The sequence below is a fragment of the Rhea pennata genome, chromosome 9 (assembly GCF_028389875.1).
Source record: "Rhea pennata isolate bPtePen1 chromosome 9, bPtePen1.pri, whole genome shotgun sequence".
Classification (NCBI taxonomy): Eukaryota; Metazoa; Chordata; class Aves; order Rheiformes; family Rheidae; genus Rhea; species Rhea pennata.
This window is the reverse complement of record NC_084671.1, coordinates 15,996,597-16,024,024: the sequence shown is the minus strand read 5'-3', so window position 1 is coordinate 16,024,024 and position 27,428 is coordinate 15,996,597. Positions and strand designations below refer to the sequence as shown.

At 49.9% G+C, this 27,428-nt stretch overlaps 2 protein-coding genes across 2 annotated transcripts; one reads left to right on the top strand and one right to left on the bottom strand.

Annotated features, from left to right (window-relative positions):
* Positions 1-5,591: 5,591 nt before the first annotated feature.
* ZIC4 (Zic family member 4) lies at positions 5,592-11,546 on the bottom strand (the record flags this gene model as incomplete). The annotated part of the gene is given in 3 exon segments (XM_062582728.1): positions 5,592-5,645; positions 5,647-6,002; positions 10,355-11,546. Coding segments are annotated over 3 exon segments (1,602 nt in total), but the record flags the coding sequence as incomplete, so codon positions are not given.
* Positions 11,547-23,218: 11,672 nt separating this feature from the next.
* Positions 23,219-26,222, top strand: LOC134144086 (zinc finger protein ZIC 1). Its single transcript, XM_062582730.1, has 3 exons — positions 23,219-24,194; positions 25,364-25,527; positions 26,025-26,222. The coding sequence occupies exons 1-3, from the start codon at positions 23,219-23,221 to the stop codon at positions 26,220-26,222; spliced, it is 1,338 nt and encodes a 445-aa protein (XP_062438714.1).
* Positions 26,223-27,428: the final 1,206 nt, after the last annotated feature.

Sequence of the window (27,428 nt, the reverse complement as noted above, 5' to 3'; positions counted from 1 at the left end):
TCATCTCTGTGTTAGGCAACTTCTTTCGAGTTTTCCTTAAAAAAAAAAAAAAAAAAAAAAAAAAGTAACAGCAGTGCGCATGCGCACTACGCCAGCCATGCAATAAGGACTGCTATGAGCTAAGGACTGATGCATCCCTCAAATTTGGAAAGCTGAGGCTTAAAAAGTCAAGCGGAGAAAACGCTGTGTATATTCGGGAACTGCAAAACTCTGCAACGTGTTAAAAACAGTTAGTGGAATATGCAGGGCAAAAAGGGTTACCTTTAGATTACTTCAGCTGGACAACTAATGTCTTCTCTGGTAAAAAATGCTCCAGATCCTCCTAGACATCTAATAAAAAATGTCAGTGTAATAGGGACTCATTTTAACGGAAAATCTCTTCAAACAAACAATTTAATCCCTCACCTGCCCTGCCAAAGCAATAACGCCCTCCGGGGCTGTGGAGAGCAGCAGTGTTTCTGGGACGGCTCTGACTGGAAACTCTTCCCAATTTCCAGAGCAATATTGACCTCGAAAGAGCAGATTGTATGTGAAGGAGTCAATATGCAAGTGCAGAGATAGCCAGCAGCGAGAAAACAAAGGGACAGGGCTCGAGTTAGGAGGAACTAGAGCGACACTGGTCTCTGCTCTCGCACTCTGCACTTCTGTCAATATTTAAAGAACAATTCATTACTGCTAAACTTGAAGTCTTTGATCTGAAAAATACTATCTCAGAAATGAAGTCAAGGAGTTTTGTTTTGTTATTTTAGTTAAAATGACAACCTAAAATGAACAATATTAGAGGAGGTTAAAGACCAACAAAAAACACGCATTAGCACACCACATTAACCGTACACTGACTGTGGGGGGATATTTTTCAACTCATACTAAAACCAACAGAAATGCACAACGTCGACTATAGTGTTTTAGAAATGACTCGGTGCAATCACATATATTTAAAAGTGCACACGTTTGTAAAAAATAGCCATAGAATTGATACGCTTATAAATATTTATTGTAAAAAAATCCAAATATGAAAAATAAATAATATGTTCAAACACGTAACAGAAAATTCCTTCATTATCAAACATGTAATGAAGCGGAAGGTAGAATATAAGAAGTCTGGAAGAAATATAGTATTTCAACATTGCAAATGTTTTTAACAGTTACATTTTCAGAGACATTTCTTCTCCGTACGGTTCACAAAGAATATGGTAGATTCTCCCATAAATATGACAAGCTCCAGGTTAACAATAATAATAATAATAATACCCACTCCACTGCAGTTTGACTTAGTCTTTACTCAGGAAAAGTCCCATTACATTAATGGGGTTGCTTAGAATGGCAGGATTGGGCTCAGATCATTCTGTAGCAACTAAAACAGAAGTACACTGATGAGTTACAACTTCAAGGAATTTGTTTTACAAACAGAGCATTTAATGATCCCTAATGAGAAACTCCTAAATGAACTTTTATTAGGGAAGCGTTTCAGTATACACTGTAATGTTCATAAAACGAAGATACAAAAGAGATGTAGTTGGACTATCTTTACACTCACGGACAATAAAGCATGGGAGCATATGGAAGCCATCGGTTTGAATGCGTTAACAACTTCGATACATTGAAGTATATACATGCTTAATAGGTATTCGGAAGGTTAAAATGATCAAAGACTTTACTCTTAAGTGTATGCTGTTGCATTCATTATACTGGAAAGAAAACGCTTGTTGGTCACATACTGGTGTTAATGAAACCCAACATTTCTGCCTTTTCCCAAGAATTGCATTCCGTGCAGCATATGTGTGGGAATAATTTATTAGACAGAAAGGTTCAGAGGATAAAATGCAAAAATGGACATCATTTCAACTTTCGAACAGTAAGGTCATACAGACATCTATGGAGATCTATACACAGATAGAGTTTCACATAGACACAGCCACATATATCCAGATGTATGTCTATACACAGGATTCGATAGTTTGGTATTTTCTGCACTATCTGGGCCCCTAAAGTTATCTTTAAAACTTTGATTTTATCTCTTTAGAAACGGTTTAAAGCTAACGGGCAGGGTGAGTTTGACAGAGAGGAGAACAAATCGCTGACAAAGAACCTTTTACGTTTCATCAGCGTTGTTAGGACGACAAGCAGGAATTTCTCAGATAATAACTCCCACTTCAAAGATTTCTCAGCTCAATAGAAATTGGACCATCCTTTTTATTCAACCACAAGGGCTGGCACTAAAGACGACTCAACTGTTTGAATTTTTTTTCGCCGTGTTTATTTTTCCCCTATTCACTGGAGTACTTGGATAAAATAAACAACAAGACAATTACTGGAACATGGACTTCTAACTTTCCCGGGCCCGCGGCCCGTCGCCCGTGGCCCCAGCCGCGCGGGTGTCAAGCCCCGCGCCGCCGGGCCGCGCTCGCCGCCCCGCAGCCGCGCAGGGCGGCGGGGTCGAGCCTGGCCGCCAGCGGCTCCCGCGGCCCCGCTCGTCCCTCTTCCCCTAGGGCGCACTGCCGGGCCGGCTCACCGCTCCTCGGGGCCTTCCTTCAGCACAGCCACGGCCCGAGGGGCTTTTCCATTCCCTAGCCTGTCCTCCCGGGGCGAGCGGGAGGGGGAGAGAAAAAAAACCCACTTCTTCTCGGGCTTTGTGACCGGGGTTTACTGCGATAAGCTGATCGGAAATGCTCGTGAGAGGGGAAGGGAGCTCGCCCTAAGCCTCATTAGCAGCCCTTTCTTTGGGGAGAAGAACAGAGAGGATAAAATGCCAGAGCCAAGCCCACCTTAGGGTGAATGCGAAGCCAGACAAACCCCAGCTCCGCAGAAGTGCATTAGGTGGAGGAAGTGTATCTATAGCGAGGAGCAGATTGACTGTATTAAGCTAGCATGAAACCAAAGGTCAGTGCAAATGTATCTTAATAGACTGTCTCAAATGGAGTGTGCCTCCTTTGAAGGCCGCTTGCTATTGCTCTCCTCATTACCATAGCGATCCTAACGTGGCATGCTGATGCACCATAAAACTCACACTTTCAACCCCAAAATCAGGCCCTTTGAACAACCCGAGCTTGATTAGACCTTTCTCCTTTTCTTTTCCCCCTTAAAAACCATTTCCTTGCCTTTAGAAACTCGCCCTCAAATCCCAAACGCATTCTCTGATCCCGGCAGAAAGCAGAAACAAAAGTGGGCTGAGGCGACGGTTCAAGCGGGCCTTTTCTTCCTGACATTCTTATCCATTTTTATTATGATCTGGAACAAGTGCCCTATTCGCGTGGGTTTTGTTTACCGGAAATTAAATGAAAATGATTTAGTTCGCGTCAAACAAAAATATATACTTGTATACACAAGAAAAAGGGCCTGTTAGACGTAAATATTATGTCCTTAATGAAAAGACTGGACGGGCTCCAGACTTCGCCTTTCACTATTTAAGTATGACTTGCCTATTGCCATAGAAATCCTAACTTACCATGAAGATTCACCGTTGTGAAGAAATACTTCTTTGTGCGAGCTTTCTTTGATGTCTAAGGCATAAGATTCAGGCTTTCAGCTGCGTCTGTCTAGATTACCTTGAGAGCAACGGGGTAGACATCTGTAACAAGCAAATGAAAAATTAAAGGTGATTAGCCTGCACATGCAAACACTTCTGTAAATAGAGAAATAAAGAAATAAACAGATCTCAGGACAAGATGGGAACATCCTCTCTCCTCGCAGATGGCTTCCATACCTTTCAATTTCCACGGCATAAGTTTCAGGGGCTGTATGGTCGGAGGGGAACAATTGTCCTATAGTTTAGGCTCCTTACACATTTTTCTCTGACTAGGTAATTCATTAAGTGAATCTCCCTGTATTGACATGCTATTGTTACAAGGGGAGCGAAGTGAACGAGACGTGTAAAAACAAAAAGTTGCTGAGTTGCGCGTGTGAAAAAGGGAATTCCCCCTTTTGGTGCCTTGGGAAAAAAATGAAGCTGCAGCAGTAGGGAAGGCGCTCGGCGTGGGCATGTTGTTCGCCACTGACAAGCTATTATTTTTTCTTGTAGCTTTTGCGTATGCGTTCGTGTGTGTGTATGTATGTGTGTGTTCTGTGTACACGCACACGCACACACATTAACCCTAGTTACCTGGGTGGCGAGATGTGATAGAAGGCACGGAGAGACCTTGTTTCAGCAGGCCTTGTGTCTGCATTTAGCGAGCCATAGGAACCTCTCTCAGCAACCCAGGCTATTTATTTGCCTATACTAACCGGTATTCTTAAACATCATTAAAGTAATTAAAACAGTGCCATTCGGCAGTTTCAAGTTACCCCAAAGTGGGGTACTTGGGTTTTTTGATTTTTGTTTTTTTTCCCTCACTTCTTTCTTTCTTTAACTCAAAGGAGCGAATCGTGAAAGTTTGTGCAGGTTTAATTTTAAGTTCTCGGATAGGAAGAACGTGCTAAAATCCTGCTGTTTTGCTGTAACAGATATGTATTCCCATGGTAGCTTTTTACGCGGCAAATGCCGCGCGTTTCGGGTCAGGCCCGCGCGGAAGTCGCCCGCGCCGCAGGTCCCGTCGGGGGTCCCGGCCCCGCGGCTCCGCGTGTGACGTCACACGAGCCCCCCCCCGCCTTCCCCGGCCACGCAAGCGCCCGCAGCCCCACAGTGGTGACACTCGGGTGGGGACGGATGTGTTTAGGTATTAAAAGTCATTACTAGTGTAAACTAAAATGGACAATCAATCATTAAGCCACCCCTGGGCCTTTCTTTATTAGCAACAGCTAGGGGGAGGGGATAATATATATATATATATATATTTCTACACTGCACGAGGGAAAAGTAAAGAGTTTTTTTTACAGAAACGGCCACCGAACGGGTTAATTAATCAAAGAATTTAATGGATCCATTTTGTACAATTCGGTAACAAATAATAGTTTATATATATATATATATATATCTTTAAAAATGCACTCTCACAGAAAATAGTGGCGAACAGAAGCACTTTACCACAAGACACTGTTAACAAGAGAAAAATCTGTACAGCTAGAAATCTGTATTAAAACATTTTGGTTCCTCGGTGGGGGGGAGGAAAGGAAAGGAAAGGAAAGGAAAGGAAAGGAAAGGAAAGGAAAGGAAAGGAAAGGAAAGGAAAGGAAAGGAAAGGAAAGGAAAGGAAAGGAAAGGAAAGGAAAGGAAAGGAAAGGAAAGGAAAGGAAAGGAAAGGAAAGGAAAGGAAAGGAAAGGAAAGGAAAGGAAAGGAAAGGAAAGGAAAGGAAAGGAAAGGAAAGGAAAGGAATCGATGAGCTCGTGAACAGATTGGGACAGGACGAGCGGGGGTGTGTGGCATGGAGAAAGGATGCGAGAGCAACTGGGGCAGGCGGACGCTGCCTGCACGTGTGCTGGTGTCAGGGACAGTCTGCAGCGTGGGGCTGGTGTCGCGCCTGTTACCGCGTGTCTTCTCTCCAGGGGCCGTGGGGCCGCGCAGAGCCTCTCCCTGCCTCTGCCCCGCGCTCTGCCTGCCCGCGCGGCGAGGGGCTCCCGCCCCCCGGGCCCGCCAAGGGCCCCCCCGCGGCTTCTGCTGGGCAGGCCCGCGGCGCGCAGCCCCTCCGCTCCGCGGCGCCGCGCCCTAGCGGCGGGGCCGGGGCTCCCCGTCGGGGCGAGGCGGCGGCGGAGCCGCGGGGGGAGCGGGGCGGGCCGCGGGCCCCCGCGCCCTGGCACACGTACCATTCGCTCAGGTTGGCGGCGGGCTGCGCGGGCGCGGAGGGCTCGGCGTGGGAACACGAGGCGGGGGGTTCCCGGCCGGAGTCCGAGGAGGGGGACACCAGGGAGGGCGTGGAGGACTCGTAGCCGGAGCTGGGAGGAGGGGATTTGCAGTGCACTTTCATGTGTTTTCTCAGGGAGCTGGGGTGGGTGTAGGACTTGTCACAGCCTCTCACTTTGCAGTTGTACGGCTTGTCGCTGGTGTGGACGTGAGAGTGCTTCTTCCTGTCACTGCTGTTGGCGAAGCGTCTGTCACAGCCCTCGAACTCACATTTGAACGGCTTCTCCCCTGAAGGAGGCAACGGGCGAGCACAGGCATTAGTAAAGGGAGGGTGGCGTGGCGCCCCGGCCCCGGCACACCGCCGCCTCCCGGGCCCCTCTCTCGGGCCCCCGCGCGCGGTTCTGCCGGATCAGCCCCCCCGGCCCAGCTTTCCCTTGGCCTCGCCTGCCCCGTCCTTGGCCGCCCGCACACGCCGCCGCCGCCCCGCCGCGCTCCCCCCACCGCCCCGCACACCCCCAGCTGCGCCGCCAGCCCCGCACCGAGAGCGCCCTGCCCGGCCAGCCTCAAGCCACTCCTTCCCCCTTCCCCGAGCCTGCGTGTCAGCGTGGGGTTTTGTGCAAAAGACAAAGCCCTTAGATAAGGAAAACTTAGAGGCCAAGTGCTGGCTCCGAATAAACAAAGCGTGTTGTCTCTGCAGACTGCGATGTCCTGCAGAAAGAGTGGCCGGTGATTTATCCCTGGGAATGTTTTTACGTTAAATACATCCCTCACGCTCCCCGAGGTGCACGTGGAAATACTATTCATAACCTTGGTAAATCACATCTCATCCACTCTATTCTTGCGCTGATTACAATCCTGTGGAAGATCTGCATCACCCTCCCTCCCCTTAGTCGCTCACTAGCTTGCTGATATTGCGCGTGAAAGCACAAAATCTTTCAAAAAGGCGTTGATTGTGGGGTGCAAAATCATAGACATTCATCAGGAAAGAGACTAGGCCAGTGCCCAGTTCTGTCGGGAGTGTAGGAGTCTTTTATCATTTGAACCTACTCAGTCATGGAAGGAATTGCAATCGGGATTAATTTGTCTAGTAATATGATAAGCGACGTTAAGCATCATAGAAATATAATCGTGCAGTTGGAACCGTGTGAAAGTTTAACCTCGGATTCTGTGCACTAGGCAAGGCACACAATATATAGGATGTGTGTTCAAGGAAACATGCTTCAGTCATTTCGGGACGAAATGCTGACTGTATTATTGTCAATATTGTAACAGCAAACCGCGAAAACCTTCTTCCGAAGGAGCACCCACGTCCTACAGCAACCAAGTGTGAAAATAGCCTTTTCCCTGTCAAAAGTTAAAAAAAAAAAAAAAAAAAAAAAAAAAAAAAAGCAGGGAGCAGAAGACCTCACAAAAATATACAACTGAACGTTAAACATGAAGCGCAAACAAAGCCACTGTGTTCACCATCATGGCGTATGTGGCCGAAAGGACATCGAATATTTGTAAAAGCTTCGGGGTTTTGTTTTTGATTTTATTGGGAGGAGGGAGCTCCCCCTCAGTTCGTCACGATTAAATTTCTGAGGGAACTAACCCAGCTCGTGCTCGGTTGTGAGCACAGGGAAATAAAGGAAGGCATCCCAAATATTTCACATGAATGCACTTTATGCAAGGTGGGTGGGAAAAAGCTCATGGCTCCGCGTTTAACGTATGCCATTTTCCACTGTAATAATAAATGAGGATGCCTCACATCTTTTACCGCTAACATTTGCACAGAGGTTTGGTAAATACCTGGCGTTAGAGGGAAGGGGGGAGAGGTTAAAAATAAGGTTTCTCGGAAAATGATGCGGGTCTTGTAACCAAATATTCTCGATATATAGCAGGGCATATGCGCAGACACACGCACGCATATAATCTAATTACAGTTGCACGTAAGGAAACAATTTGACCTTCAGCATCTAAGTTGAGACAACAAATCAAGGATATTAGTGTAGTACAAGCAAGCAGTAAGTTAGGAGACCCCAGGGAAAGCCATCCTCATAAGCACTCTGGTTGTGCAAAGTGAGTTACATTCAGGTAAAACCGGGCTGCAGCGCCTTCTGATTTCTCAAGAGTTGGAAAATGTTTAACTTCGCTTAACCCCGTGAAAGAGTCACGGAAAAGCCCTCCGTAGTGTCAGATATCTGGAAAGAGGGCAGCATTTTCCAGCTGCCTGGTTTGCATTCTCTGGACGCCTCGATAAAGAGGAGCCATCCGCACCGTTTGCAAGAATCCCTTTCGCGAGAGCAGGTTTTCTTACGTGGCAATCTCTATCCGCGAGAGAGAGGACATTTTACAGGTCCTTCCTGCTGCAGCCTGAGCACAGAGGTGCCGAGCTCTAGACCCGCAGAAAGTTCAACCAGGCGATGGAGAAGCGCAGGAGCTCAACCGCCATTTTAAAACCACACTTGTAGCTGTGCAAAAAAAAACTGTTCAGGGAAATTCGGCTTGGAAAATGCGGCCTAATCCCCCATCGCCGGGCGTGCATTAAGGTATTTACAAACTTGTCTCGGGGGCGGGGGCGCGGGCGCGGGGCCCGGAGTGCGGCGGCCGGGCGGGCGCGCAGCCCCGCGCCGCCGCTTTGTTCGCGGCCCGCGGCGGCGGCCCGGGAGCCGCTGCGGCCGCCGCCGCGCTGCCGGCCGCGGCTGCCGCGAGCAGCCCCCCGCGCCGCAAATCCCCCTGCCCCGCTCCCCCAGCCCCGCAGAAACCCGCCGTCATTAACATCGCGGGCGGCAATGGTTTTCCTGTGGAAGCTGGAGCCGGCCTCATGAATAATTCTCAGCGCGCTCTGTTAGGATTTCTGAAACATTTCGTTTTTGACAACTTCGGGGGGTTTAATAGAAGCAGCGGAACCACGAAGGCCACGCAGGAGTACTCGCAATCTAGCGATTAATCACCGCGAAAGTTAAGGTGAAAAGTACGGACGGGCCGAATTCTGTTCAATAAACGCCAACCTCCGCTCGCAGTTTTGCCCTGAACCTGCCTCTCTGATGTAGGTCAGTTACACTAAGAATTTAACCATTTTCTGCTTCAGAGACTTCAAACAGTGAGGCCGTTAAAGAGCAGTAAAAGTTTGTTTACTTAAGAAAAACACTGTCATTAAGGGATGAGCTCTCCTGGTTAATGGCTGTACCTGTTCCGAACCGACAAGAAGCTGGCTCGGGTACAAGTTGTGTGACCCGGGGATACTCCTTTCCTCTCTAAAAGGGGGCCGAGAACATAGCAGAGAAACACAACTTTGGTATTGCATCTCCCTAACTACTCATAGAGCAATGGAAAAATAATTAGGTGACGAGTGATGGTTACAGTAAAATCTCTGCTATGTTTAGACGATAGCGGTACGAATTAGTATATATGTCATGCATATTATATCACGTCGAGTTATATCATAAAAATGCAACTGCTCTAAGGTCAGGCCATATATCGAGCATGGGGGAAGGGGAGTTTTATGAACTGGAGGGCGAAAAAAAATCGCTAGGCTGTAAGCAGATCTTACAATAGGATTATGCAGTTTCCCTAGCAGTGCAGAATGCTGTACAGAAGGGGGTGGGAGGTGGAAAACCCTACACTGGAACAGATTAAATTTTCCAAAAAGGGTTTATTTCTTATCTTCTTCTTCAGGAAAAAGAAAAGAAAAAAAAAAAAAAAGAGAGAGAGAGAGAGAGAGAGAGACAGCGGTACAGACTACAAACACCGGCTGCTAAACTAATTAATACAACTTCACAAGCATCTCCTGGAAGTGTGAAAACTTTCTACGTGCAATTTCATTAATTATAAATGCTTTCCTGGCCGGAAGAATTCGAATACAGTTTTGCAAGATCATCCATCGAATTACTTTCCTTTCTGTTAACTAGAACTAACAGATGTTTCTGACACATGTCCCAATTTCACTTAAGAGTCCTGTAAATGACATTTCAAAACGTACAGGCCGAAAAAATACCGAGTTTAATTTCCTTTTCTTTCCCCTCCCGAGAATCAAAATCTGCAACAGCCCATATTTGCGAATGCACACAGTCGTTGGATGGCAATGCTCATTAAAAATGTCACTGTTATTCAGATCAAACATTTGAAACTCCCTCTGACCAAAACAAAACTGTTGAACGAAAAGGTCGCAGCTGTGTTATTCTCACAATGTTAGAGCAGCAGCATCTCAGCGACATCAGTCAAAACTGACTAGACAAGTTGTAACTTCTATTGTTCACTTTTAATTTGTGAGCTTGCACAATGATTTCATTTTTTCCCAACTACTTTAAACTGAAAAAAAAATCATTGGCTGTGTGAATAAGCAGAAATAGTAGCTCTGTCTCTCAATATTTGCACAGATCTACCCGAATAAACATTACAACAGTCCGCACAAGCAGAAAAAAAACGGACGTGAATTCTGAGATTTGTTCTCGCTCTTCTTTTTTTCTCTTTTCCTTTTCTTATCTCTCCCCTTCCCCGTAAATGGCAAAGAAGCAAACAAATCTGAGAATTTATTTTCCAGAAGTACTTGGCGTGCATTCGATAACAACGTAAAGAATACATTAAAAACAAAACAAAGCAAAACAAAACAGTATACTGAATAATACAGAGAGAGAGTAAAGAGAGCTTTACATACTGACCTGTATGAGTTCTTTTGTGTATTTTGAGATTCTCTGATCTGGCAAACACTTTGCCACAGCCTGGGAAAGGGCAGGGGAAAGGTTTTTCACCTGTGTGGACTCTGATGTGATTTACAAGTTTATATTTGGCCTTGAAAGGTTTCCCTTCTCTTGGACACTCTTCCCAGAAACATATGTGATTGGACTGCTCGGGTCCTCCAACGTGCTCCACCGTGACATGAGTCACCAGCTCGTGCATCGTGCTGAAAGTTTTCGAGCATAATTTTTTGGGAGTCTGGTCCAACTCAATCCACTTACAGATGAGTTCCTGTTTGATGGGTTGCCTCATGTAACGAAAGAAGGCACCCGGGCCGTGGTGTGGAGCCAGATTCACGTTCAGATTCATGCCACCGTAGCTATGAAGCGAAGAAGCAGCAAAAGGATCTGTCCTGGAGGCTGGTACTTGAGTGAAATGTTCAGACCTGGCGTACATTTCTCCAGGTAACCCCAGTCTTATCTGTCCGTTTAGATGGCCACCTGGAGCTGCATGGGGAGGCTGCTCATGGAGTCCAGCGAACAGAGAGGGATTCCCAGCTTCTGAATGGTGATGGTGACCATGGTGTCCAGGGCAGCTACCTGTTGTTGAGACAAACAGTCCGTGGTGAGAACTTGCAGCGGGGTGCTGCTCGGTCAGCCCTGGCATGACTGGGGCCGGCAGGTCTCTGCGTATGAAAAAGTCCCTACCTGCTGCAATAGCCTGGGCTGGGTGAGAGACGGGGTAAGGGACTGCTGTTGACTGCGCCGGGCCAAACGCTCCTGTTTGACTAGAGACCACCTCAGCTTGGCCTGCCATATGATGATGATGATGATGGTGGTGGTGGTGGTGGTGGTGGTGGAGCTGGTGGTGGGGATGAGGGGCTGGGCTGAGCTTAAGGGCCGCGGGGTGATGCTGAGGAGGAGGATGAGGAGGAGGATGGTGCCCCATGTGTTCTGGCCGGAGCGGCCCCAGGCGGGCCTCGGCGGCGGGCTCCCGCGGGTGCGCGGCCGTGGCGCGGGGGTGCCCGGCGAGGCCCGGGAAGCCCGTCATGCTCTCGGGGGGGTGGTGGCCGTGGTTGCGAGAAGCCCCTGCCAAGTCTACTAATCTCAGCGCCGTGTTCCGCCTGGAGAGTGCAGCAGGGTCCATCACTGGGATCCCCAGAGCATCCACGCTCATTAGCTTCTAACGCTAAAAAGTCACCTGACAGCGGGGAGGAGAGAGAGACAGAGGGACAGAGAAAGGGAGAGAGAAGGAAAAAAAACAAAAAAACTTTTTTTTGCTCCCCCCCACAAAAGTTTCCCGGTCCCGCTGCCCCTTCGGCGGGGCACACGGGCGGCGCTGCCAGCGTTGGGGGGAGGGTGTTGGGATTTCGGTGGCGTGTTTTTGGCGGCTGCTGTAGCCGGCGGGGCCGGCGAGGGGCTGCGCGCCCCCCCGCTCGCTCCCGCGGCGCTCCGCGGCGCCGGGGCAGCCCCACGCGGCGCAGCGGCGGCCGCGGGACGGGGCGCGCGCGGCCGCGCGCCGCCTCCGGGCCGCCGCGCCGGCCCGACGACCGCCGCGCCCGCCCATTGGCTGCTCCCGCCGTGACGTCACGATGACAGGTCCCGCTGCTGACTGAAAAGGGTTACCGCTCCGTGCAGGAGGGGAGGGAGGGATCGCGCATGCGCCGCCGACGGCGCCCCCCGGCCCGCCGCCCCCCGCGCCGCGCCTCCGCCCCGCTCCGCCGCGCTCCGCCGCCGGCGCGGGGGCTCGCCGCCTCCGCCTGTCCCCGGCCGGCGGGCGGGCTGGCCGCCGAGCCCTGCCGGGCGGGCGGGCGAGCAGCGGGAGCGCCGTCCCGCCGGCGGGGGGGCGTATCCGCGGGCGCGGGGAGCTGCCCCCGCGGCCGCGCCGCGCCCCGCCGCGCCCCGCCGGCCGTCTCAGTCCCCGCCGACCTCGCCGGGCCCCGCTGCCGAGCTTCCGCCGCGGGGCCGCCGCCCCGGGGAACAAAGCCGCGGTGGGGGGAGGGGGCCCGCTGGTGAGCGCGCAGCCGGCCGCGCTCCCGCCGCCCGTGCGCAGCGCGGCCCCGGGGCTCTTTGTTCGGGCACGCCGAGCCCCGCGCCGCCGCCCGGCCCCGCGGCAGCCGCCCTGCGCCCCCCCTCTCCCCCGCGCCCTGCGGGCTCCTCCGCGCCGGCGGCCCTGCCGGGCCCGCGGCCCCGTGCCGGACGGCGGGAGCGAGCTCCTCGCCCGAGCTCCCCGGGGAGCGGGGCTGGGCAAGCGCGTAGGTGTCTGACACTTGTTGGCAAAGCAGATAACTGCGCTTTCTCATTCAAAAGTAGTAGCCGAGCGGCACCGCAATCTTGCTGCCTAACGCTGCACATTTGGCATAGCGCTCGGACCGCTGTAATTTCTGCAGGAGCCTTCACAAAGGGATTCTTGGAAGACTCCCATTGCCGTCATTTGATAAGTTTCAGCAGTTATCTGGTTATTGGCTGCTGGAGTAATACGAGCAATCGTTATGTTTAGCCTGAATCTGAATGTTTAACCCAGAAGAGGGAGTCTCTCCCTTTCCATCTCTCTCTCTCTCTCTCTCTCTCTCTCTCATTCTCTCACTCTCTCACTTACAGGATAGTTCCACGTAAATTCCCTTCCTTGGCTGAAGAAAAAGCATTGAAATATATTCATACACCATACATATTCTGATGCTGCTCACCTGAAGGAAAGAACATCGTGCGCAGGTTTTACGTTGCTAATGATGAAAGTGTAGGTTAAGGCTACAGGCTTTATGCATTGAGGCCTTATAGGTTTTAAAAAGCTTAGGGCTTCAGTACAGAAGGAAGCATCTACCTAAGTTTTTAAGAGAGCGGACTGTAAACATAAGAAGAAGAAAAAACATGGCAAAAGACGGGAGAAATAGGACATCTGCTTTAAGAAGGAAAAACACCACTGTAAATATCTGCCCCCAGGACTAGCACAGAACTCGGATCCTGGCAAAAAAATGACTCCACCAGTAAACGCACAGTCTTACGAAAAAAAAAGCAGCAATAATTCTCTGACCGTCGTGCCCGACACTCTGCATTTTAATACATTGACCTACTGTTAACCTGCCGGTGGATACTCACTTCGGATCTGGAGTTAGCGTCGCACGCCATTTCCAGTACCCTATAAAGCTCGCGGCGCGAAATTTTGCATTTCCATAAAAGTTTAACAGTATCAGCGATCGATGGGTTTTATGTTAAGTAGTAAACAATAAAATGTTTGGCATTTTCAGCCCGGTTATTCTCATAACAGAGACTAGTAGCCAATGATCTGAAATGGTACGGTTAAGATGTTGGCCACGTATAATCGTATAGGGTACATTTTATCTCTGCTTCGCATACTCTGGGCTGGCTGCAGTTACGTATTTTGGCTCTCGTTGCCTTTCACCATTTTTTTTTTCAAACAGGAAACCAATATTTAGATAGCTAGCTGGAGATACATTCTTGTGTATATCTTTCTGAGTGGAGATGATGAAAAGTGACAAATGATGCAATTAGCTCTCCATCCTTACATAACATGTTTACGCAGGCATTTTTAAACCACACACCATCTTCACAATATCTTAACTTTCAAGTCTGCTTGCTCTACGAAATGGATTTGACAGTCCTATTCATGACCATCTCAATAGGAGTGCACAGAAGAGACAAACGTTAGGAAGTATGAATCTGCTACTTACAAATGTACTGAGAGTGTGAATTCCAAATAAAGCTGTTTTCCTCATACCTCCTTAAAATACTTCATCTCTACATACTTGTTATCCATCAATTCTGACACTTCTCAGTCAGGGGAGAAAGCATCTGGAACAGTTTATCAATTAAAAAAATGTCATAACCGGTTTGCCCTAAGCCAATTTAAAATATTGTGATGTTTTCTCGGCAGACACTAATGGTTCGCCCCTCACTTAAGGCTTTCTGTCGCTCTCTTTTTCAGGCAAGGAATGAGACCCTGGCACTTGGTGTCTCTCTCACCCTCCTAGGTGAAGTTGGGCTTTGCGCTCCCTGCATGCGCCGTGCACCTCGGGGGAAGCCTCTGCCCGCGGGGGAGTGGGCAGGGGGGCGGGCGGGGGCCGCGCACATGACTGCAGGAAGGCGGAGAAAGGAGGAGGAGGAGGAAAACAGGGCCAAAAGCAGCGAAGTTCAGTGTATCTTGCAGGATGTTTTGAAAACTTGAATGCCTGTTTATGCAGCCCGTTGGCAGCTTGAACGCGTATGCCTGCCACTCGAGGGGTGACCGAGGTCTCCTGCATCTTGGCAAAAATATATGAGCCATATTTGACCAGATAAGCTGGGCTCTTGGGCGAATTCTCAACCGGTCAACATCAGGTTGTGCAGGGCAGGGCCAATTCTTTCTCTCTCTCTCTCTATCTCTCTTTTTTTTTTTTTTATTTATTTTTTCTTCCCCCTCCCCCCCCCCAACCTATCTGGCTACAGTAAGGGCTTCGCCTCTAGACTTCCCTGGAGACTCAAGGCCTGGATGAACCGGAGCCTTTCCAGGGGGAAGGTGGGATTGCACAAGCAATGAAATACAAATATACTGAGCTGAAGCTGAAACCCAGATGCCAGGGCAGAATCATTGCTGAGGCAATGCTACCTTGTTTTAAGGAAAGAGAAGCTGAAAGGGACCACGGACTCTTGGGTGCCAGATCCGGGGCGGGGGGGGGGGCAGTGGGGAGGGAGGGGAAGCAGAAGGATGCATCAGCATTCAGAGGCGAGTGGCTTGTTCTGTATATAAATCTCCCATGTCTGAGTAGCTGAGTAGCTGCTGTGTTTCTGCAACCCCATCTGCAGCCCCCGGCCCCAAATACCGCCTACTCTAGAGAGGTGACATGTTGTGGGAAGGTACACCCGGATTCCCCCCTCACAAAGCCGGGACACGGCTACCATTCCCTCCCGGCCCACCATCCGTGACAGAAATAAAGGAAGTCGGGCAGTGGGTCGGAACCTGCCCCAGAGCGGAGCCCAGAAGGGCCGCGCTTTAGCACAAAGAAAAGCAAAGCCAGCATGGAGCAGTGCTGGTAAGAAAGCGGGCTGGCCCCGCACGTCGGGGTTGTGCCATGGGCTCGCTGTCCTGCCCGGAGCCTCGCACGTCGGGGCTGTGCCGCGGGCTCGGTGCTCGCCGCGAGGGTGTGGGGCTCCGTCCTGTGCGTGGCTGCCGCGGGCAGCACAAGCCTCGGCCCTGGCCCTGCACATACAGCCCATGGCCTGCGAGCTCGAAAATAAACCATGTTTTTTTTTTTGTTTGTTTTTGTTTTTTTTTCCCAGTAAGTACCTGAGAGTGACACAGCCCTGGTTGTTCTGTGCAGAGAACAGCTTTCCAGATCTACCATATTTTGCCTTGTCTTGGTGTAAATCTACCCACACAGCAAGGCGCTTCTCCATATTTCTATCTTTGCCATAGACAGCGGTTTCTGTGAAGTTAATCTGCAAAACAGCTTTCCCCATAAAACCAAGGGCTGCTCGTGTTGTCCTCTTTGACTTGGGACGAAATCCTGCTCTTTATCCTACTGTCATGCTCTGCGCAAGGAACAGTTTTTGCCCCCTGAAGCGTCTGGGAGAGCAAAATCTGCTCCCACCTCTGTTTCTTCATAGAATTCCCTTCCCTGCTGAGCCAGCTAGAAACTTCTCAGTAGGTGCCCTGGGCTGGGAGGGAACTCCTTGAAACGCCGAGACAACAGGCTCCAAGGGCTAACCTTTAGGCTTCAACTCCTTGGGTGGGGGGGGAAGGGATTCATCTAAAAATCCTAATATTTACTAGGAGAGGAGAAGGATGAGGAACAGAAATAGAGAAGACCGAGAAATCGTCCTCTGCCTCCTTCTTGGCCATCAAACTGATATTTGGCAGGGAGGAATCAGTGAGGCTAACGGCTGACACAAGGACAGGGCTCAGGACCTGAGTCTCTGGCTGTCCCGGCAGAAGGCACAGCTCTTTAGCGTGAGGTGGTTCAAGAAAGCTTCTCAGTAACCTCAACAACTCATCAGAGAGAAGATAAGAGGGCACTGAATGGCTCGAGAACACACTCTCCCTTTGTTTCTATTTCCTTTCCCTTTCCCACTTAGGAGGATTTTTTCGTTATTTCAGGTTTCCCGAATAATGGGGATTCAGCTATCAGACGAGCAAGGGCTTGTGACTAGGTTTGTCGCTCACATTTTATGACCTAGAGATACCCTAGGACAAGCAAATCGTATGCTTATTTTAAATAGAATATTTCATTCAGTACCTCAAGATTAAGGTATTCCTGTCAGATAAGCTCTCAGTCACTAACTGCTTAGACACCACATTGTGGAAGCCTGGTATCCCTGGTAAAGATGATACATATCATGTAAACCCCATCAACAAGATCAAAGTCTTCTTCTTTAATAGGATCCAATACATGTCAAACCTCATTCCAATCAAATCGTCCGTAAATGAATTCAAGATGAATATGTCATAGAATAATGTGACAGTGCAATCACATGGGGTCAGGGGTTGTTGTTTCAATGAGAGAGTCGTCAAATATTAATTCTAGAACCTCCAAATGAATAGGCATTGAGCAGGATTAAGCAGCTGCTGGTGGGGCGTTGTGTCGCTGATTTGTGTTTATGCAAGTACGTTAAACACTAAGCTGAAAAAAAATTGTCTTCTTTGAACTGAAAAAAAGACATATTTTAACTTACTTGACTTTTCCAGGATGTTTCTGTAAAGTCGTTTTCTTTTCCTCATTCCAAAGGGAGTCTTGTGCCTCATTTCCTGACTTTGTTCCTGTTTGGAAAGAGGGATGGAAAGTTAAGGGCAAAACCATTTGTATGAGATATGAATACGGAGTTATATGATTCGAGCATCGTGGAATCAAAAAGAGAAAAGAAAAAAAAACCCAAGAGTTAAACAGCGAGGGTGGGGGAAGACAAGCTTTCTCTGATAGGAAACTGGAGGCTGTCTCCCCAGCAAACCAGCACATGTTTTATGGAGCCGTGAAGTTTCCATGGCTGATTTAGGAAAAAGAAATATGAAAGGACATCTTTTCAGTTCTCCTTTGATGTGACATTCACCTTCTGGCAGGCTATTGTATGACGGGTTTTTACCAACCGGACTATATTGTTTACAGACCCTTCCCTTCTGAAATTAAATTTCGGACTCTGCAAGCCTCCAACGCAAGTTGTTGTCTCAGCAAGGATTAGTATAGTACCACCCTGGCACTTCTCCCTGCCTATAATTTTCAGCTTGCTCTTTGCACTCTGTAAGACAGAGTACTTCCACTGCTGCTGGCAGAACCTTGCACATATTCCTTTGAGCGGCAGGAATAACCCTGAACAGAGATTTGAGTTTTAATATAATGTCCGATTCCGAATTTTTGCATGTGCTTTTTAAATTCTCAGGTATTTCGCAACACAGAAAGCCAGACAGAAATCTGACATCGGTTTCTTCTGAGATTATTATTATTATTATTATTATTATTATTATTATCCCAGGGCTGGGAAATAAAAATTTATACTAACACAAATAATTGATGAGATTAATTATGAAACTTCATCAGAGAATCACAGGCATACTCTATCACAAATAATTTGATGTCTTCAATATTTTTACCGCTGTGATGAAAATTACTGCCGAAATAAAAAGAACTAGAGGAAATCCTTAGGAATTTATTTTTACTAGTCAAATTCCATTCATGCTCACATGTTTATCAAACGAGAGCAGCAGACACTGCCCCGTTAGCGAGAGATTTGCAGGGCTGTGCTTTACTGGTGGGATGAGAGGTTGGAGGAGTTATGAGTGCTCAGGTCCCAAGCATTCACCACAACTTGTTGAAACTGGACAAAAAAAAATCGCTACATTTAATATTTCAAATGGTTACCAGATGACCGAAAAAAAAAAATCAAAAAACAAAAAACAGTCGTGGATATGAGAGTAAATATTGGCTAAAGCTCTGGCTCGACCTCGCACGCCTTCTTCCTCCGCGCAGGGCCGCTGGCGGGATAGGAGAGGGAGGATGCGCCGCTGCGTGCGCTGGACAGCACTATGGGGCGCGCAGGTGAAGCGCGGGCGGAGCGCGCAGCTCCGCGCTAGCGGAGCCCCCTCTGCCCCCCTGCCCGCGGGCTGGGCGCAGTCTCCGCCGCGGGCCGCGGCCGCCAGTCCCCAGACGTTCCCCCCCGCCGCCGGACAGGGGTGCTGCACGGCGGGGCCGGGAGCTAACGCCGCCGGGAGCCGCGGGGCGCCGCGGGCGCGGGCGGTTTGGGGGCGCCGCTCTGGGGGTGTCGGCCGGGCTGGGAGGGCGGCAGCCGCGCCCCGTGTCCCCCTCATCACCGGCTTTTCACGCCAACCTTTGCTCTCCGCGGTCGTGCAAGGAAACAGGGAGAAGGGAGCGCTGGCCGGAAGGTTTCGGCGCAGAAATAAAGTTCCTGGGGTCGAGAAGCCCCGCGGCCGCGCAGTGAAGGGGCTCCGCGAGCGGGAGGGGCCCGGCGCCCCCGACTGCCGTGGCGCACAGCGGAGGGCGCGCCCCGGGGTGCTCCGAGGGGAGCTGCGCTGATTCCCGCGGCGGGCGCACGGGGCAGGCTCGGGTCAGAGGTCACCGCCGAGGGCGATTTGGGAGCTTGGCCCCTTCCCCAGCCCGCGCAGCCGCGTGTGCAGCCCAGCACCGGGTGCGAGGCGGCCCCCCGTCTCCGAGGGCTCCGCGAGAAGCTGGCCGCAGCACCCCGCGCCTTTGCCGGCTGCCCCAGCCCTGCCGTCGGGTGGATGGGGGGAGAGAGCCGCCCATGTGCAGGCTCCGTGCCGCCCGCTCGCGGCTGTAAAGAGGGGCGTGCGGTGCCGCAGAGCCAGCGCGCCCCGGGCTGGCACCCCGCGGGGGGGCGCCTCTGTCAGCGCTCCCCCCGGCCCCGTCGGCGCGGCCGCGGGACCCAGCCTGCCCTTCCCCACCGAGCCCGGCACTGTCGAGACTGCCGTCTCCCTCGGAGGGGCCGGGAGCGCCTCCGCCGCGCTCCGCGGCCCGGGCTGCCTGGCCGGGGCTCCCCCGCTGCCCGGGGGGAGGGAAGGGGGGGCGGGCGCTGCGCCCCGCACCCGGCGGAGCGTGCCGAAGCCCCCCTCGACGGAGCGCGGGGCCTCTCCCTCCGCGGGCCCCCGCCCGCCCAGGTGCGCCGGGGCGTCCCCACGTGGCTGCGGGGCGCCGAGGCTCTGCCTCCCGGCCCGGCGGGGCTCCCGCCCTTCCTCCCCGGGGCGGCCGAGCCTCCTCCCGCCGGGCCCCGGGGACAGCGGGGTCTCGCCCTCTCCTTGGGGAAGGCGATGGGGGCCAACCAGCTGCCTTGGGGCCAAGGCGCCCCTTCCCCCCAGGCACTTACCCCTGCGACCTGTTGGTGCTTTCCCCTCATTTCTGAACTGGCAAAAATAAAAGTGTGGGGGGGGGGGGGGGGAAGGGAGGGAGAGAAAAGAAAGAAAGAACGAAAGAAGAAAACAGTACCCCCCCCAAGAACCCACCACCTCTTTGGCGTTTCCATCGAGGCGGTCATCCTTCATTTCTTCTTTTCTTGCTTTCTGGAAACAGTTAGGGAATGTATGATGAAGCAGAAATGAGCCGTCAGGATGATATTTTAATGGCTTATATGTCACGTTGGTGCATGTGGCTTTGAACTGGAGCAGCTTTCGTTTCCTGCAGAGAGCACGCCGCAAATCCCACTTGATAACTTCTACAACCCACAACATTTTTTTTACATTCACTCTTGCACTGTATATTTAGATACGCTTCCTAAAAATACCCTCTCGTCTGCCTTCTCGTATATTTTATATGGACCTGCGATGATCACTAAGTTCCCCCTGCATTTGGAGACTGCCTAGCAGTGGATTATCTAACTTTCTGGATCTCCCAGTGCCATCGCTCTGAAGATTTCACAATAATGCTGACAACTTTGTCCTTTGCATCGGGTAATTTTAGAAACAATTATAGAGAGTAATGTAATATCCGCCTGAAGAACGTATCCACACTACACACGGATGCACGTAGAGTGGTTATACCTGTTGCTATAAGTTAAAGTAATCGCAATCCCTCCGAATGGATTTTACAGAATAAATGCAAACATGTAGATTCAGTTCATCATTATTCTACAAAACATGTGAAGCCTCCCAAGATCCAAGGGAAATTACATAATAAATCTGCTTTGAAAATGATCTCCATATATTGAACACATGCAAACTGCATCTGCAGATAAATTGCCGCGAAACATTCCTTCAAAGCATATCAAAGTTTATTTTGTTGTTTGGTTGTTTTCTAGGCGCAATGGCCATTTTTTACCTCTTCAAATATGCAGCTGTAAACTGAGTAGCGTTCACACAATGTCCCTGCTTGTCTGATTCCCCAATACCTGCGATGTGGATTGCTTCCTAGCGCCTTTAAATAGAAAGAATGAGTTAAAAGTTTCTTTGTTTAGCACTACGAATTTGAGGGGCTCAGATTCAGCTGCGAATAAGCCAAGTGAAGGACTGAACAAAGGCGAAATGGAAGCATTCCGACTGCTAGCTAGCTTTTTGTGTTTTCGTTACTAAAAAATAATTAGACCTAATGCATATGCAAGCGATTGAGTAAATAAATAATGTACCACTTCTATATATGTGCACACCCACACCCTCATGCACATACGTTAGCATATATATACACACGTATACATACACCTATATATATTAAAAACTTTACTGAAATCTCTCTTTTTTAGTGCCAAAGTATTGTTTAAAAAATTATACAAATGTTGCTTAGTTTAATTGATTAAGGCACAAAGGTTTTCTGCTTTTAAATACCATACTTATACCTTTCAACCATCATTTATATATATATATCAATGGCTCTTTGTAGTGAGAACAAAAAGGAACTATCCGCAGTTTTTCAATAGACTTTGAGCTGGGGAAAGACAGGTTAATCGAGGGTTGCATCTAGAAAACAACCAAGTGTTGTATGTTTGCACTGAATCCAAATGTCTGCATTTTTCTAACTAAATCAAAGGGAGTGTTATTTCTTTTTCTGCTCACTCATCTGAAGGTAAGTAAATTTTCTCTGGCGATCAAAAGCCTGGTCAGCAACAAAGACACCGCCTGCTTTTTCCACCGTCCTGGTGTGGCAAGTTGAGGAATTTCAATAACTGTGACAAGGGTGACTGATTTGTGAACTAGAAAAGGTTTGAATGTCAGAAAATTTACATTGCTCCTATCTATCGAGGATTTTAAATAAATTTTTACCAAAAAAAAAAAAAAAGTATCCGGGCACTTCATGCAGCATGAGAAGAAACAATGTAGGTTTGGGAAATTTACAGTTTTACCTGAATGAAAGGGATTGTGAAAAGAAAGACAGAGAAAGAAAGAGTGAGAGAGGGAGAGAGAGAGAGGGAGAAAGAAAATAACAAAAAGAGGTGAAACGACAACAACAAAAGTAGAAAGTTAAGAGTTCTCACCCACCTGCGTTTTGATGGGTGCAGAAAACAAGATTTATTTCATAAAACTGATGGAGAGATAGACTCAGCTACCCAGAGAAATCACGCCTGTTGGTTAAAAATAAAATCAAATGCACTCAGCACCTACTGTTGGAGAGCTTCGGTTTTAAACAAGCGGAAGACAACAACTTCAAAAGAAGCAAGTCACTACAGGGCTTCTCTTTCCAAAGCCTAAAAAGTTGTCCAGTGATCTTAAAAATTCTGGATCACCAAGAAATCATCATTACCATCATTAGTATTACAGTGTTGGAGAGAGGGAGAGACAGACAGAGAGAGAAAATAACCGTAATAATAATCAAAGATCTTTGGGCTTTTTTTTTTTTTTTTTTTTTTTTTTTTTTGTCCTTAGCATACATATACACAAAAAAAGATGCGTTGGAAATATTTTCGTGCAAAAAAAAAACGGCTTTATATAAAAAAAAAAAAAAAAAAAAAAAAAAAAAAGTTGCTACTCCTGGAAACCCTGTTTGTCGGGAGGGATGAGGGATGTCAGCGCGCTCACAATACCTGCGATTGATGAGGCGGACGGGCCAATCAGCGCCCGCCGGCGGCTTTGCGCGCCCTCCGTTGGCGGGGCCGGGGGGAGTTGCGCGGGGGAGGGGGAGCCGCGGCGGGCCAATCAGCGCCCACGTCCGCCCGCACGTCGCTCCGCCCCCGGCTCCCATTCATCAAGGGGGGGGACGGTGTCGTCTTTTCAATTCATTTATCTGCAGGAATGATTGCCGCTATCAGTCTCGCGTTCACCGCCCGGCTGAGGAGGTGAAAGTTTCTCCCCAGGAAGATAAACCGCAAAAGACAATATTGTGCATGATTTGCGCCTTTTTTTTGCAAAGCGAAAAAAAAAAGGCAAAAAAAAAAAAAATAGGGGAGAGTGTGAGGAAGCTCGAAGAGGAGAGAGAAACAATCTCTCGGCCACTTTGCAACATTCCTATAGCCAAAAAAATCACTGAAGGAAGTTTCTTTTTGTTTTGTTTTTGTTTTTCTTTTCTTTTTTTTTTTTTTTTTTGCTGCCCATTTTGATCTCTCCGTTATTGTTATTTGCAGCCAGTTTATTTTTGAGCCCACCCAACCCCCTCCCCCCTTAAACATCCCTGAGAAGTCAAAGCAGAGAGGCAGTGAATATTTTTGGGGCACATTTTTATTATTATTATTTGCAACTGCGAAGATCTCTTCCTTCCTTTCACACCAGCCTCTTTTTTTTCTTCTCCCCCCCCCTTTTTTTCCCCCCCGTGCTGATGCCGAAGGGGGTGTTTTTGATGTGGTTCCTTTGGTGGTGATCATCGCCGACTTTCCAAAGAGGGTGTTTTTCGCTGCTGCTGCTGCTGCTGCTTCTTCTCTCCGCGTTGTGTGTGTGCGCGCGTGCTTTTTTTTGGTTGCTGCATCGCCGCTGGGAAGATGCTTCTGGATGCTGGACCGCAGTATCCCGCGATAGGAGTCACTACCTTCGGATCGTCTCGCCACCACTCCACGGCCGATGTCACGGACAGAGAAGTGGGGCTGGGGATCAACCCCTTCGCCGACGGCATGGGCGCCTTTAAAATTAACCCCAGCACCCACGAGCTGGCCTCGGCCGGCCAGACCGCCTTCACCTCGCAGGCGCCCGGCTACGCGGCGGCGGCCCTGGGGCACCACCACCACCCGACCCATGTCAGCTCCTACTCCAGCGCCGCTTTCAACTCCACCCGGGACTTTCTGTTCCGCAACCGCGGCTTCGGGGAGGCGGCGGCGGCCAGCGCCCAGCACAGTCTCTTCGCCTCCGCCGCCGGCAGCTTCGCCGGACCCCACGGCCACACGGACGCCGCAGGACACATACTGTTCCCGGGGCTGCACGAGCAAGCCACCAGCCACGCTTCGCCCAACGTGGTGAACGGGCAGATGCGCCTGGGCTTCTCCGGAGACATGTACGGCAGACCCGACCAGTACGGCCAGGTCACCAGCCCCCGCTCCGAGCACTACGCGTCGACCCAGCTGCACGGCTACGGCCACATGAACATGAACATGGCAGCCCACCACGGGGCAGGGGCCTTCTTTCGTTACATGAGGCAACCCATCAAACAGGAACTCATCTGTAAGTGGATTGAGCCCGAGCAATTGTCAAACCCCAAAAAGTCCTGCAACAAAACTTTCAGTACGATGCACGAGCTGGTGACTCATGTCACAGTGGAGCACGTTGGAGGACCCGAGCAGTCCAATCACATATGTTTCTGGGAAGAGTGTCCAAGAGAAGGGAAACCTTTCAAGGCCAAATATAAACTTGTAAATCACATCAGAGTCCACACAGGTGAAAAACCTTTCCCCTGCCCTTTCCCAGGCTGTGGCAAAGTGTTTGCCAGATCAGAGAATCTCAAAATACACAAAAGAACTCATACAGGTACAGTAACCTTCTCTGTAGCTTTTCTTTCTGCAAGTGAAAGCGCCGAGTGCTCGGGTCGGAGTGAGGGACGCAGGGCGAGGGGTCGCGGGCCGGGGGGCTGCTTTGCTGAAGGCCGGGGCCGCGGAGAGACTGGTCCAGGGCGACTTATTTTCCCTAAGAGGCAGGCTCTGAGCTTCACTGCAAAATAAGCTCGGTCACAGCCACGCCAGCGGCAGTAACAAAAAGAAAATTATCCCTGATGAGGCTTAGGGGGAGAAAGGCAGAATTTGCTGCTGGAATTGTGAGGGCAAGGGGAAAAAAATCTCAGCACCTTGTCCGGTTAAATTTATAGGTTTTAATTAATTGTTCTTCGGCGGTTTTGACTGTGGCACGATGAGAAATTGTGCTAAATATTCCAGGCAGCTCATTCGTCTCCCCTCTACAGTTCAGGCAGTGGTAAATATTTAATTCTGCTGAACGATTTTAAACAAACCGAGTCCAGTGCGTTCGTGTGGTATTGTTGTGTGAGAAGCAGGCGCTGGGATCCCTGAGAACTTTTCCCCACGCAGGCAGTGGAAATGCAGCCCCTGGCTGGGAGAGCCCTCTCCCCCCACTCCCACCCTCGGAGAGCGGAAAGGCAGCGATGCTTTCCGGAGCGGTTTCGCAGAGGGTTTGTAGGGCTGCTCTTGCATTGTATTTCCCGGCCGGATAATTTTTAATATTGCAAGAAAATACGGGGGAGGGGGTTGGGGTGTATGGGAGGATAGAATAGCACGAGAAAGAGCTATAAAAACGGAAACTAGACACCGAGGATCGTGTGTAAATACCATCATGCCTGCTCTCTCGCTTCGAGCATTGCAAGGAGGGAGACGTGCCCGGGGCCGGGGCTGCAAATGAAACTCGCCTCTCTCTCTCTCTCTCTCTCTCTCTCTCTCAAAAAAAAAAAAAAAAAAAAAAAGTTATTTAGCAACCCCCCCCCCCCAAAACAGACGCTGAGCAAGGTCAGGGGTGCGGAAAAGGCAGAGAAGAGAAGTGAGATTTGGGGATTTGAGCCTCCTTCAACTTAGAAAGTTGCAAGTGTTTGAAATGCAGCACAGGGCTTCCGTCCGGCGATGCGATGGGGACAATAAGAGATCCAGCCGGCCCTGCTTAATCAGACCCCTTTTCCCCCCTTCCCTGTGCAATAGGTGAAAAACCATTTAAGTGTGAATTCGAGGGCTGTGACAGGCGCTTTGCAAACAGCAGCGACCGCAAAAAGCACATGCATGTGCACACTTCCGACAAGCCCTATCTCTGCAAAATGTGTGACAAGTCCTACACGCACCCCAGCTCCCTCAGAAAGCACATGAAGGTAAATAGACGGCGCCGTATGTGCGGGACGCTCGGCTCGGCCGCCACCCCGGGCCCTGCGCGGGGTTGCCCCCAGCGGGAAGGAGCGCGGGGGCGCCGGCGCGGCCTGGCCGCAGGGCGCGGGGCCGGCGGAGCGCGGTGCGCGGCGGTGCGCAGCGGCCGGGCCGGCAGCGGGGCAGCGGGGCCGCCGCGCCGCCCCCCGCCCTGCGGCCGCGCTGCCGCGGCCCGCCCGGCGCCTTTTGTGAGGGCGCTCGCGGGGGCGGCGGGGGCGCCGAGGCGGCCGGCGGCGGGGCGGCCCCCCCCGGGCCAGCGGGCAGTGCCCGGCCCTGCCTCCCCGACGGCGGCGGGCAGCGCCGCGGGGTGCCGCGGGCCGCGCCTGGGGCTCGGCGCTGGTCTCGGGCGCGTTGCTCCGCGCCTCTGCGCCGGACCGCGAGCACCGACAGCCGCAGGGCCGCGGTCCCCTTCTGCTCTCTATTTGTGCCCGCGTTTCTTTTGCAGGTCCATGAATCGTCTTCGCAGGGGTCCCAGCCTTCTCCCGCCGCCAGCTCAGGCTACGAGTCCTCCACCCCTCCAACCATCGTGTCTCCATCCACAGAAAACCAGACCGCCAGCTCCTTATCCCCTTCCTCCTCCGCAGTCCACCACACGTCCAGCCACAGCACGCTTACATCAAATTTTAACGAATGGTACGTTTAAAACGCTAAAACAAAACAACAACAAAAAAACAAAACAAAACGAAACAAAACAACCCCCCCAAGCGAGCAAACAAATACCCTATTTAAAAGACTCAAAAATAATGAACATTTTGAAATTAGAATTTAAAAAAGCAAACAAAAATAAAATGCTGCCAGTAGACCCAGGACTGAGTAAAATGAAGACTCATTTTATTGTGTTTTTTTTTTTTTGGTTTTGCTTTTTTTCCTTCCTTTCTTTTTTTCTTATTATTTCTCTTTTTTCCATTTCTTTCTTTTTTTTCTTTCTCCTTTCTTATTTTTATTCTTTTTGTTTTTCTTTTTGGACTGTTCTGTTCTGCTCTGTTCCAAGGCTTGGTAGGCGAAGGGGTTAGTAGAATGCATAAGAAGACAAGGTTACCAGGGCAAATGCCAACTGTGTAGGGCTTTACTGGAAACCACTGATTAGAGATCTCCAACTGCATGTCTGCTCGGGCAGCGGCCTTCCCCCCCATCCCCTCTTGTAAATACAGAATTATTAGCTTCAAAAAAATGTACTGTTTGATTTTGTAAATAGTTATATCGCAAGTTGAATAAGGGGATATGTGGAGTTGTGGTCTTTGCATATATGTGGGGGGAGGGGAGGGAGGGAGGGAGAGGCGGCGGGTGGGGCGGAGGTGGTGGGGGGGCAGAGGGAAGAGGTAGAAATTCAACTATTTGTACTGAATGGCAAGAATGTTCTAGTAAATGTGTACCAAAATGTGAATTACTTTGTATTATTACAGTCTAAACGTCGATCTAACAGAATATTATTGGTATTAATGTGCTTTTTTGTATAAAGTGCAACATTTCGTCCCAAAGTCCAGTCTAAGTAGTGCAGTAAAATGTTGTTACACGTCCTGTCAAGAAATTCGTATAGTGAAAGCCTGGATCTGCGTGTCAAACTGTTACATTTGTTTATGTAAAGTGATATTAAAAAAAAAGATATAAACTATATCTGTCCGTTGCTTTTGGCAAATACAAGAACATAATGTATATAAATCCTAATTTCCATATTTATCCGCATGTAAAGGTCCGGTTATACATGTTACAAGATATTCAATATTTATGGCTAGAAGAATTGGTATGTAAAATTTAGTTTACAGAACTGTTTGGTAACATTTCGTACCTTATTAAAGATTCTTAAATCCCATGAATTGTGGTAGGAATTCTTATTCGCTCAGTCAACCTG